The sequence below is a fragment of the Sinohyriopsis cumingii genome, unplaced genomic scaffold (assembly GCF_028554795.1).
Source record: "Sinohyriopsis cumingii isolate HCF-2022 unplaced genomic scaffold, ASM2855479v2 utg001460l, whole genome shotgun sequence".
Classification (NCBI taxonomy): Eukaryota; Metazoa; Mollusca; class Bivalvia; order Unionida; family Unionidae; genus Sinohyriopsis; species Sinohyriopsis cumingii.
Window position 1 is genome coordinate 326,226 of NW_028316002.1, and position 14,089 is coordinate 340,314.

General features: G+C 34.2%; 1 protein-coding gene across 1 annotated transcript in view; it reads right to left on the minus strand.

Moving 5' to 3' along the window:
* Window positions 1-14,089, minus strand: part of LOC149772463 (uncharacterized) — a 190,323-nt gene that overhangs the window by 62,448 nt on the left and 113,786 nt on the right. The window contains exons 11-12 of the mRNA XM_089947775.1: window positions 12,032-12,256; window positions 9,734-9,823 (exon numbers count right to left, since the gene is read on the minus strand). Coding sequence (XP_089803901.1) covers window positions 9,734-9,823; window positions 12,032-12,256 — 315 coding nt within the window. The remainder of the gene's footprint in view (window positions 1-9,733; window positions 9,824-12,031; window positions 12,257-14,089) is intronic.

Genomic DNA, 14,089 nt, shown 5'->3' on the forward strand with positions numbered 1-14,089 from the left:
TCTCTAACGAGTATAAAAATATTGAAGACCAGCGACATCGTGGTAAACTCACATATATAAAAGAGTATTGGATAATGAAAAATCTTACCCTGGAAAGAAATAACGTACTTGCTACTAATAAAACACGCACTGAATAATTTTTACCGTTAACATGGATAATAAAAAAAAATCTTCAATGTGTTATCTGATGAATTTGAGAGACAACGAGAACGACGATTACAACGAAAACTACTATGGCTTACCAAAAATTCCTGAAAGTACTCTTGTCCTGCCTTCGTTTAAGTCTTTTATTCTTGTTGCTGGCATAGCTGTAAAACTTTGATAACTGTGCATTTCTTTTCTGCATTTTTTCAATCCAGTTTCAAATTCTTTATTCGTGGTAAAAATATCATTGTATCATCGTACAACTTTGATAACTGCTTATTTTCTTGCTGTGCGTTTTTAATGGAGGTTTCATATTGTTTATTTAACGTTAGCAATCGTGTCTCTTCATTTTGTGCTTGTTCTAAGCTTACTTGCAATTGACTTCTATTAATTTCAAGTTTGATGATTTCATTTTTTCTTGCTTTGATATCCTCGTTTAATTTTTTCTTAGCTGCTTTGTGTTCGGCCGGCGATGCACGTAATTGCCCATCATTACCAAGTGTAACCACGCTTAACGGTTCACGCGTCCAAATTTTATACAGTCTTGTTAGACCGATTTTATACTTTGCAGCAATTTCGCTTGGTTTTTCAACTCCATGCGTGGCAATGATTTGTTTTTCTTCGTCGTTGGACAAATATTTAGGTTTGACAGGTATATATAATTGGGTAAAAAAAATATGGAGTAATCATAGATAAAATAATTATGGAGTAATCATGGCAGTATTCTCGGAGTAATCTTGGAGTAATTATGGTTAAAAAACCTAAAAAATCTAGTTTATCTCAAAGCTTCACAGGTCTCTGAAATCTGTGAAATTTTTACGATGAGATCTTTACGATCTTATATACAAATGTATACTTAGTGTTTTATTTATTAAATCAAGCAAGTGCCCGGATAGGTCAGTTAGTTTGAAATTTATTTTTGATGAGAAACGATTATGACATCGTAGATAGACGGGATTGATCGGTTCTTGTACAATCAGATATCCGGGTGGCTCTTTCGGTGTGAACGAATAAAGAATATATCCTTGCTGCACTTGATTTGATATTGTTGTGTCTGTGCTGTAACTTCTGTCAACGATATCACATACAAGATTGACCACGACCACTGAAGTTATATTTACGATTTCCGGAGATACATGACGACCTTCTCCTTGTGGGTTATTGTTGTATCGCAGAATAGTTGCCGGTGGTAGTTTTTCTCCACTGTTCAAGTATTTCAGTAAAGTTTTCGTTGATAAGATCGTTGACTGATTTTCTTAATTAAGGTGCGTTATATCCTGGAAATTTAAAATTTGGTAGATCAGCTTCTTTTATCTTGCATGCAGTTAAAAACTGTTGTTTAAAGCGATTTATTTCGTCGGTGTAATTAATTACTGCCTGAATTTCTCGTTGGTTAATATATTCCATGTCGGATACAAGCTGATTTAATATTTCTATTTGTTTAATGATGATGCTGTTATCACAAAGACCTTCTTGGAAACTTTGCCATAGTTCATCTCGTTGTCGTTTATGTTCTTGATTAATGATTTTAAAATATTCAATAATTTCATTTAGGCAAATAACAATAGATTTAGTTTCTCCTCTGGGAATTTTTTCATAAATAAATTCCTAAGTTACATAGTCCTTACTAGAGAAACCAAAATCACTACCCAACGTTGCATTTTTTATAGCAAGCAAATGATCTTTGTATGTTAAGGTAACATTGTGGCATGATTGTTTATCTGTGGTAAAATCAGACTTTACTGGTTCAGTTGGATGCGGCAAAACCTAAGGTGGATGCAGTGGAATTTCAGGCCATCCTAACACTGTTCTAATCGATGACTGATATATATCCACGGCATAGTCGGGAGAATTTATCTCTATCGCAGAAGACAGTGTTGGTTCATGTGCTATTATTGTTATTTTGGATTCCTTTCTGGTGATACTTTTTATTCTGCGCTGTAATTCCTCATTGATTTCTTTGAACTGATAGCATCCGGTTGGTATTCCAACAACGTTCCAGTCGGGTGTACCATCTGGTTTATATTTGCAAACACAAACGAATTATTTGCTGGTAATCCAACAAATGATTTTGATCTGATATTTGGCCAACTGTGGTATACTCGCAACTGTCCTAACGCGATCTGCAGTTGGAAAATCAATACTGAATTCAGGCTTGGTTGAGTTTACTGTTCTCATTGTTGTTTTCAGTGGAGTTTGTTTTTGTGGCTATCTGCTGAAGTAGTTCTGTCATTATTTATTTTATTTTATTTTAAATTGACTTCATTGTATGCGTCAACCATTAACATGAATTCGGAATCTGATATCGTTGTATCGTCGAGGCTTGATGATATCAACGACGATAATTTAGAATATGCTGCTGTGGCTGCATTTAATTGTGTAAGATAATTGTGCAATTTTGTGTTCTTGCTGGTGGACACAACTAATGCAGATGCTGAATAAACCACAACATCAATGACAGCTGCACGCTGCTTGTATTTTTTTTACTTTTAACATATACTGGTCAATGATGGTTTTTAACTCTGATTGCCATTCGTGTATTTGATCGTATCTGTAATGTTGTGCTGTCCTTAACTCTGTTGTTGACGCTGACATTATTATTTTACACAGTAACCAATTGAGGTGTTTCAGCTACAAATTCTAGACACCACCAGTAAGATGTTGCGTTAATTTCTTATCAGCTGCTTCCAGTTTAAATGTTTCTTCGGTTCCGCTATTCAAGATAACAGACACAACTCCATAAAACTTATCAGTTGAATAATGCCATGGATACATTGTAAATATCTCAAATTTTGCAGCACTGAACACAGACAGCCTGTACACACCAGTGACTCTTGCAGTATATTTGATAGTATTATTTTGCTTTGACAATGTTGCGAATCCAGATGATACTGTGTATACGAAGTTGGTAATCTGTGTTGGAGTAACTCCCTGGTGGAATTTTAATTAGATTAATTTTATTAACGATTTCAGGAATCCCACTTATGACATCTTCTAGTGTTATTTTAATCATATCAATGTTAGTTTTGATATCAGAAGGTGTTATGTCAGCAGTAAGCGGAGTACCAAAAAATTCATGTGAGATTTTATTGAGTTTTTGAAAATTTCTATGGGTATTCATAAACATATTTATGTGAACATCATACTCGGCTTGCAACATGGCTAATTTAGTGTCTATGGTGCTGTAGTTAACACCAACATATTTTTTTGTTGCTGCGTCTTCGTCAGATGTTGGATCTCTTAACACCACTATTTTATTTCCGTTCATGTTGAGTTCACCTGTCATTGTGTCACTGGTATTTATTAAATGATTAGCAATACCTTTTGTGATTTCATCTCTGATGGTTGTAAATGATATACTCGAGTCTCTGATTTTTTCCGCTGTCAGTAAATAAAAGGATGTTATCTGTGACTGCACCAAGTACTCGTCAAACTATATCATTCCATTTGATATTACTGGTTTTTAGCTTGCCATATTGATCCTAAAAAATAACCTCATCTGGGTCTATCCTAGGCAAGTTTAAAAGATTATCGATTTCATCTTTAGTCGCATATTTTGATAAATCAAAACCATTGCATTTTTTGCTTTTACTGCTACTGAGAGATCTTCCATAAATATCAACCATATTATCTTTAATGTCTGTGTTGGTAGCGTTGAGTACCAAACTGGAATTTGAAATGGTGTACTTTGCACTGGAGTGCTTTGCACTCTACCAACAAATTTTAGAAATTCAACTGGAGGTGCTAACCAATATGAATCGAAATAAACAATTCCATGTGGATCAATCACGTAGGCAACCCAATGAGTTCCTGGACCATCCCTGTTATCAAGATTAATAATTCCTGTTTCTTTGGTATTCAGTTGGCTCGGTAACTGATCTCACATAAAAACACCTCTGAAATTTTTTATTTTAAATTGCTTAGCAGCATCAAGTAAATCAAAATTTGACATCGGTGAAACACTCTGTGTTAAAAATGTTTCAGGTATCATGATGGTGGAGTTCCTGGAAGTCTTAGACCTGCTCCTATTTTTATATCCTTTTCCATTTGCTTTCTTTAATGCCATTACAGCAGCAGTTCCACAGCACCTAACACAGCTGCTTTTGCAACAGCTGGGGCAGCAGCAGCAATTAATGCTGGTATTGCTTCAAGAAGTGGAAATATACCACTGGTTTTAATCATGTCTTTGATGGCACTTGGAGTGTAATCAAGTTGAACTCCGGGTTTTGCTTTTTGCGCTTTATTGAAATGTTTAAGTTGAGTTTTAGTCAACGATAACTTCTTTGGACCACCTCTAGCAATCTGATCTCACTTCAATGTTATTTTTGTCCCACATGCGCTTGCGTTTTTTTATTGTAATTTTTTTCACCTGACCAGGAGTAGAGTAACATTAACGTTAGTATATGACATTTTTATAATAAACGCAGTTTGTTTAATTATCTACATGTTTTCTACTGGTGTATCAATAACTCTCAATCGCCCACCAACACCTTCAAGTAACATTGCTCTATCACTGAGTATGACCACGATTGCTCTACCACCAGCAGGAATAGGAGGTGCCGCTGCAGGAATAGCAGTTAAATTACATCGAAAGGTTACATCAATAATAGATTGTCTGGATAAATCCAAATGTTCCAAAGAAAAGTAATAGATCAGACACAACTTTGTCAAATCAAGTTGAGATATCTGCAATATTTTGATCATGCCCTAAATAAGATATCAATCAATGGTATACATGCGAAACATCATTATCTGTAAAATTCAGCATTATGTCTTCAGATGGTTCTTGATGTCCGTTTACCCTTAAAAAGACTTCAGTAGCTCCAAATGAGTCAAACACCATCAAATTTGTTTCTTGATTCTCTCTTCTGTTAGCTTGCTGAAATGCAATAAATATATGTCATGGAGCTGAAATTCCTCGTTGTGTTGTTAATTGCCACGAGAAAAAATTAGTATCACAGTTTGTACTACTTGTGTCCATTGCCAACCATGATAATGCTGATTTACCACCCCTTTCCATAAAAGCAAGTATTTTCTGTTCTTCAACGATTGATGGAGTCAATGTTGGCATCCACAAGGATATTTTTGTTAGTACTACTTTACCAACAGCAACTGCATTATCTCGCCATATTGCATCATCGTCATTGCCTTTCCTAGCAAGTAATACTTCGTGCCTAGCACCAAAAATATAACCTTTTGGATATCTCTACAAAATCCAAAAATACGAGAAAATGGAATCATGCATGAAAACTTTCTCTCATTACCTTTTAAAACTGATTTATGTGCTGCAAAAACTAAGTTATAATTAGGATTTATTGCTACTACTGCAGGTGTCTCCACGGCACCAGCTGCATTCCTCACATTACACATGGTTGCAAATTTGTGATCTGGATGATCAGTAACTTTTTGTGTCTTTTGCAAACATTAACGTTAGACCAGATGATCTTGTGTAGTCATCGGAATATCTTGCAAGACCAAGGATTGTTGTGGCAACATCGACATTATCATGACGTGATTCAATCTCCCTTCCTTCAACAGAATATGTAGCTTTGGAAAATAACAAAATTACACTGTTGTTAACAAAATCAATGTTATCATCGTCTGTGTAATTAGTATTATCCATCTTTATAATTTGACCCATGACTTCAATACATGCTTCACAAGGCAAAAATTACCTACTTGTATCATGAATTTGTAAGATAAATTTTCCTGTCTTGCTGGGTGAAGGTTCAGTATAAGAATAATGTTGCTAATCACACACAGATTCATCCTTTTTGACAGGTTCGTCCATGTCAAATGCTGTATCAGATAAACGCTTAAACATCTTTTATTATAATTACCATAGTTTAATATGAAGACCATTTCCCTCTATCAAACTCGAAGTTATATTTTTTTCTATTTCTTCATCAGCTAATGCTGCTAATTTTTGATTTGCAGCTTGATTTTTTATTTTACTAACATTTGCCAGCATAACTTCAGTGTTCGGTAATTTCACTGGTTTAGGTGGTCTGTGTATTAATTGTACTAATCTTTGATTGCCAAGAGTGTCTTGCTAGCAGCATCACTGATTGTACCGGAAGCATTTCACGAACAATATCCATGGCTTTCATTGGTAATTGTTTTGCAATTGGGCCTATCTTTGGAGCTATCCTTGTAAACAATCCCTGAATAACATTACCAAACCCATCCCCGTAATACGTTGTGTACACGGGATATCGTGAGTTTATTACTTTAACCATTCGGACTTTGTGGTGAGAGCCATCTACTACCATCTTATTTGGTAGTTATTAGTTTAACAATTAGTCACTGTAGTATTTGTCCATGATTTCATCAACAAGTTCCTGGTAAATATTAATATTCATGATTCCACCTGTGAATAATCGTTGGCAAATATCAGCAGCTTCATTAATTATTTCCCAAGAATTATTTCCAGCACGTACTCCTCCTATGAGAACTTCTAACCACTGCATGTCCTCGAGGATATTGTTATGACAAATAACAAGACCACTTCCTGTAGAAAAACCACTTCTGGTTACACATTCAGGAGATGGTTGTCTCCATGGTCGAGATCCCTGCTTTGTTGGCGTTGAAACACCCTTTTTTATTTCATTAACTTTTTCAACAAAACCTTCATATTTTTGCTTATATTTTTTACTGATTTGTGAAATATTCTCGTGCTCATGAAATACTTTAAATTCCACTCGTGTTCTGGAGTGTTACGAAATTCTGGCTTTAGAAGCTGACTCTTTAGCTGATATCCCATCACAGCAACAGCAAAAGGATTGGTCATAACTTGCATATAACCCTATATCTAGTTTTTAATTCTGGTTTTGGTAATTCCTCGATGATTTTCTCTGATGCTGTTGTAGCCTTAACGATTTCTTGGGTTGGTTCAACAATTGGTTTAAATAATTGTTCCGTAGCTGTAGCAAATTCAGCTTGAGCCTCCTGACGTGCTTGTAATTTTTTCTTGACAGCATCTCTTAGCAGAATATACTTTTTAATTGCTTCTAGTCACTCTCGAGCTAATCTAGTGGAATATGGTTCTCCAATATTTGCCATTATTTGATATAACTTTTTCTAATTGATAGCAGCAACGACAGCGCTGGCACCTGATGTGATTTTTCACTTCTTATTTTTGCGATTTTCAAGAAGGTTTATTTTGCAGCATAGAGTCCTATATTGGTGCCTGTAAAAAACTTAAAACTGGGTGGGTTCACCCTTTCCCTGTGATTTTCAAGAAGGTTTATTTTGCAGCATAGAGTTCTATATTGGTGAACAACCCTGTAGAAAGATTTATTTTGTAAAATAGAGTTCTATATTGGTAAAACCCCTGTAGACAGCTTCAGTTTGGTTTAAAAACTTGGTGGGTTCACTCTTCCTGCTGCTATACCAGTGATTCCATTGAAAATATGCACCCACACAGCTTTAAAATATTCAATAATTTTGTCACAGGTCATATTGGTCTGAATTCAGAAGAAAAACATAGCACAATCATGTAACGAATTATGAAGCACATTTACTTTTCAGTATGTCCAAAGTCCGTAAAAGTTAGTTTGTGTTTTAAGCCATCATTGATAGCATTCATAAGCATAAACTTTTTCCCTACAAAAAGAAAATTTTTACGGTACAGTTAACGTATTTCAGTCATGTTTTATTTAAGTTTGGTACTGACTTCTTATGATGAAAAGTTCTTTGTTTTTATTGAAAGATTGTAGTTGGCTTTCTTTGATGAAGGGTGCATGCATTATTGTAGTCTCTGCTAAAGGGCAGCTTTGGAGAACCATACAAATGATCATTTCTTATTGTGGCGGCAACATCAAATAATTGTATTGCATGATTGAGACTAATTTTTTTTCCATTTGCTGAGTATGGTAATCTATTTCTTTTGTCTTTTGAAATTTCAGCAAACGATTTCATCTGGGTACATTTTTAAAAAGGAATTGGCCATCATTTGGACTATTCTAATTACTGTCCCTCCATGCCTATTGAAAAAACCCATAAGTAAAATGTAGTTTATATTTTTAATTTTTTAATTTTTTTTACATTTGTGGTAGCAGCATCATACTGCCTTCCACGCATGCGTCTGAAAATTAACAAAGGGTTAACGGACGACAGAGATGTAGGTGTTCTGGTTTGATGACAGGGATTATTACAGAAAATGTGAGTGTTCTGAAGGATTTAATTCTGAGGGAAAAGAAGAGGAATTTTACTTTTTTTACCATCCACATACAAATGTCAGTCTTTGTAAATATATTAATTACAAGCAAGCAGCTGAAAATCCGATGAAAGATAGATTACGAGATAACACCTCTTCTGGTTAATCTACGTTACCAGAAAACAACAAAAAAGCAGATATTTCACACCATACAGTACTCATGCTAGATGTTAAGATAGGTGGATTATGATATAACAATGCACTGTTTAGATGGTTTGTCAATATGGACAAATAATTTGTTTATGTAACAATAGATAAATTTCAGTGCATTATATATCCAGCTTGTGGCTTCCTTTCACGGGGCCTCTGAATTTCTGCATTCCAAATCAATGGTTGTATATAGAAGTTTAAACCGCCAATAACATCGCCAATAAAAGAAAATTGCCACATGGTATGTTTTGTGGTCAATAAGGAAAAGCAATCCAAGTCTGCGATATTGGCGAAGACCTAAGTGATCCCAGAACAAACTTTTTACGAGTTATTTTACATACTTTTAAGAAGAAAAAACTACTTTTTGTGTACAAGAAAAAATACATACAAAATTTTAGGAGCCATGCCACAATTGTCTTGTATTATTCATATGTAATCTCTTCCCCAAAATAATAATAAAGTTTTTACATTTTTTTTCATACTTTTAAGAAAGAATTTTTTTCTGGCCAAGAAAGATACATGTATACGAAATTTCGTGAGCCACACGACGACCATGACATATCCAAATTCATGTTATAACAGAGCGCACTATAACGGGGTCACACTGTATATATATATATATATATATATATATATATATATATATATATATATATATATTAGGGAGTGTGTGTGCACTGTATGAGTTTAACAGAATATCACCATCCTGTCTATATGGACCAATTAAAATTTCAATTTCTAAAATAAGGCAAAGGTAACAATATCTTATAGAAATTGTAAGATAAACCTTGTAAATAAAATATGTACCAGTTTACTAGATAAATAATAAAAATGTCAAACATGCTTTAAAAGGTATAGTAAACAAAGGATAAATGTTGAAAAAGTTAAAATGTCTTAAATACAGGATACATTTTGTCTTTTACATAAACTAGTCTTTGACAAGTCATAGGTTTTCCCTCAGGTACATCTTTAAAAAGATTCTCAATTATATACTGGTACATGAGTATAGATATATAAACCTTGTAAATTCTGTAAATGGAGTCCAACAGCACAATGCACAGACCAAGATCATGTAAAGCAGTGAAAGATGTGGGTCTATGCAGTTTGTTAAGAGTAATCAGTACACCAAACAACATAAACCCTGACCTGCTGGAGCATTATGTGATAGCTGATCACAACAAGTATATATGGTAACAATTCTAAATATAATTTGTATTATACCTGTTACTTTGGCACTGACATTTTGAGATAAATCATATACTGCTTCACTTTCAGAATGCAAAAACTTGAGTCGCTGCACCAGAAGACCATCTGAAAGTGACACAACAAATGTAGTACTTCAGAATAATTTAACACTGGCAGTTAGAGGCAGATTTTGCATGAAGTTAGAAGTCAAAGATTTTTAGTCAGCTACCAAAAGGAATAGTCAACAAATGTCCTGTTGACAAATTATCAGCTTCACCACATGGCGAATCATTGCTGCTACTTAATTAAACCACAATCATCTCATACATACTTTTGCATTTTATCTTTAAATAATTATGAAAATACTCCCTAATTTAAAATTGAAAAGAGTTGAACCTGGCAGTACCATTGTACTTTATAGTATGATTTGGAAATAATCATAGTGATCAATTTATTCAGGGCTGTTCCATACATGCATGGCACCCAGGGAAGGCATTAAAAAAAATATATATGCTAGGGTACTTTGATTTCACAGAGTTCATATTAATATGATAAGAAAAATCTTAATTGCATTTATGGGTAAGTACACCAATATAAAATTGCCTTCCTTGGGTCCCACGTATATTGTGGGACTAGTCTTTAATTATTTCAGTTTATACTTTAAATAAGAGGCCCAAATGTGCCTGTCCCACAGTACCTTTTAGTGTGGAAGAACCACAAAAAGCCAGTCCCACAAGAAGTGCAAGGGAAAGTGGCACAACAATACCACCAATCCCAAACAGACCCATTAGAGGAATTTTGTTTTCTTGTAAGTTTGACAACATATTGAAATTGCAAAATACCTAAAACAATTTTACAAGAGGTAAAACTATCATGCACTTAAAACTGGTCAAAACTTTCTAGTAACTTGCATCTCCTGAAAATATTGTGACTTATGAAGCGAAATGGTTTTATTTTTACTTCAGTTGATATAAAAGATGAACATTATTCCATAACGGTTCATATCAGAACTGAAATAATTTAAGATGATGACACTATTTTACAGTACCTGAAGACCCTGTCACATTTGAATGAACTTTACTTGCATAATTAGTTGAATATATACAAAAACATAATGATGCTTGCTGTATTATCGGATCAAAGGGGCCAACCAGTGCTAACACTAACCTCTTAATGCTGAGTGCCTAGCAAGGCAGCTGTTAATACCATTTTTGTAAGTCTTTGGTACGACTAGGCCGGGGTTTGAACCTGCACCCTCCCGCATCTGAGGCAGATCCTCTAAACACCAAGCATTGAATTTTGCAAGCTGCATTGAATATTTTGGTGATTTTCATAAAGAACCAATGTAGCGATGCTGTGTTTAGACTGATTTGTTCCACTATGGTCTCCAGTGGAATGAGGTTGCAATTACACCATTTGGTAATTTGTTCTGCTAAGGTCCCTAAATTAATGAGGTACAAGCCAAATAAAAATCAGGACACCAGATAAATGGTGTGCCACATTATATGGAAAACATGCAATATCTGTGTACATGCTATTTAATTAGGAAGAATCTCAATAGCTTCCCAAAACAATGGCACCAGTCAATTGTGCTGGCATCCATACATGGAACCAATCATTTTATCTAGGGGGAGATCAGTCTTGTCTGACTCCCACCTATGTGGGTAGCCAACTTTAAATAGCTTTCTTGTAGCTAAAAGTTAGCTTAGAATGGCAAGATTTGCAAGGCATTTGTCAAACTCTTAAAATGATATAATCAGGTAATATATTTAAAAAAGAAATAAGAGAAATCATAACAAGTTAGATACTACTAGGTCTTATGCATATATACACTGTATACATATAAAAATTACAAATAGCATATGGTAAATAACAATCTTTTCATGTGCACTGGATCCAGCAGAGGATCATGTGCATCAGGGATTTATTAAGATAAATGCAATAAACTGACAATGAAAAGTGCAAAACTAGAATCTAGCTAGCCTGAGCTCTTTATACTCTTTAATTAGTCTTTTTCAAAGGCAAATACAAAACATAGAAAAAACAAACATATAAAACAGAAAAACGGTTATGTTTGTGACACTTTACATGGCTGTTTCTACAGGAATTAAACCTTTTAACTTTATTATGTTTCAACTAGTTTTTTCAGATTGTTGCTGATAATGGAAAATATCTGTATTGTTTAAAGAGTCAAAAGCGCAGCTGGCTAGCTAGATACTAGTTTCACAATGTTCATTGTCAGTTTATTGCATATATATATATATATATATATATATATATATTCATTCATTCATCCATTCACACACATATAAATAGATAGATGTGCTGACTTACTGAATATGGCATTTGGTGATAATACATTTGGTTCATCTGATTGTTGTTGCTTAGAAAGGAGATCAAAGTGGTCAAGAAAATTAAATTCAAGGTCCCCACTACCCTCTACATTCTCTGTGCTGGCACTCTTTGAAATGAATACTCCAGGTGTAGAGACATTGGTGTATGGCAGTGATGTTTTCATAGTGACTGGCATAAATTCATCTTCAATGTCTGCACTTCCTTCTGAAATTTACAATTTAATTCTCATAAAAAAAAATAGAAGAATTTTGACAAAATATACAATTTGAGTCATTGGGTTACTCTAGTATAAAAAATGCATAGTGACACCAGTTGTTGAAGAGACAAGAGGCCTTGGTGGGACCGAGATGACTCACATGCACACATATCTGTCTAATAACCAACTACAAGAAAACTTGACCAGAAGTCTGGGTCTGTAGGATGCTTTATGTTATCTTCAACAATGTTTGATGGCACATCAGCATCATTTAAAGGCCTATTTGCCAGAATGATTTCTGTCAAATTTGGCCACATTCTACTGAGTGGTTTTTGAGAAGTAATAAGAAAGCTTTTTGTCATTTTTTGTACCAAGTGCCATATTTAACTACAAAACAGCATTTATTATACAAACTTGAAAGCGCATTATGAAACAGATTTATGTCAAATTTGGTCAAGCTATGCTGAATGGTTTTAGAGGAGTACCTGTACATAGCTTTTATTTTTAAAAATGTTGGCTCTATTTGTTAGTGGATAAAGCCTCATTTATATAAAATTAAAAGGCCCATATGCCAATTCTTTCTTTCTGTAAAACTTGATCAAATTCTGCTGAGTGGTTGTCAAGAAATTGTTGAGATTTTTTTCTGTAATTTTTATTAGAAGTACCCACAGTTGATAAAGTTCAACATCATTTATACAAAATAAAATGCTTTAAGTTGGAATGCATTCTGCTACATTTGGTCAAATTCTGTTTAGCAGTACTTGAGAATTCCTTTAAAGTCTCTTCTATATCTAGTAACAGTAGCATATCTGATAGCAGATTGGTGTAATGACAAATGCCCTCTCCAGTGATTTGTGAAAGTTGCAAATGCTGATGGACTATGAACAATTGTCAGATAAAATAGTAAATGTTGATGGACCAAGGACAATGCTCAGACAACAGCTAGTGTATGATGGATACAGGACATGCTGTAAATACATTTGGCTTTGTGACTAGATGAGTTTAATGGAGGGCCTGAAAATTTTGCTTCAGGTGGACAGGTGTCTTTCAGGTAAAATATATATAGATATATATTAGATTAAGAAAATATGTTCATAAACATTGTTATTTATCACCAGGTATCTAGTTAATGGAGGTGTCAGTTAATACAGTTTTCACTGTAGTTTCTTGACTTAATTCATCTGGATCCCAATTTCTTCAACATAAGTCTTCAATTTTGAAGACATATGTTTGATTGTTCATTTTTCTAGACATACAACATTTGACTGATCAATATAAAGACAGATTTTAAGTTCAGCGAAATCAAAGCACTTTAGATTTTAGGTTCAAATTTAAGTCCAGACTTAAATTGTCTTGGTGAAATCTAGATCTCACTCTCATCATCATGTCTTAATTAAATTTTAAGTGTAGAGTTAAGGTACTGAATTAGTCAAGATTAAATCCTATATTAATTCAATACGATCAGCCCAAATTTTACCAACATGCCCCTGTTTCACTAACATCTTTGAAATTTTAAGTCCATGATTAAACGTTTAATTAGGAAGTCATACTAAAGACAGAGCTAACTTTTATCCAATCAGATTGCTGGGTTCTAAAGTTTAAATCAAGATTTTAGTTCTGTGAAATTTCATCCCAAACTTAACAACAAATTAAATATAGAGTCCCATATGATTGATAATATGTTTGTCTGCCGTAATTAGTTTTATTAGTAAAATGTTCTGTGTGTGGACTAAACTCTGCATAGATACAGTGTGACCCAACTATAACACAGTAGCTGGGAGCCATAGAACCCAACCGTGTTATAGACTGAACCATGTTATAAGCAACCAGGGCAGTTAGCT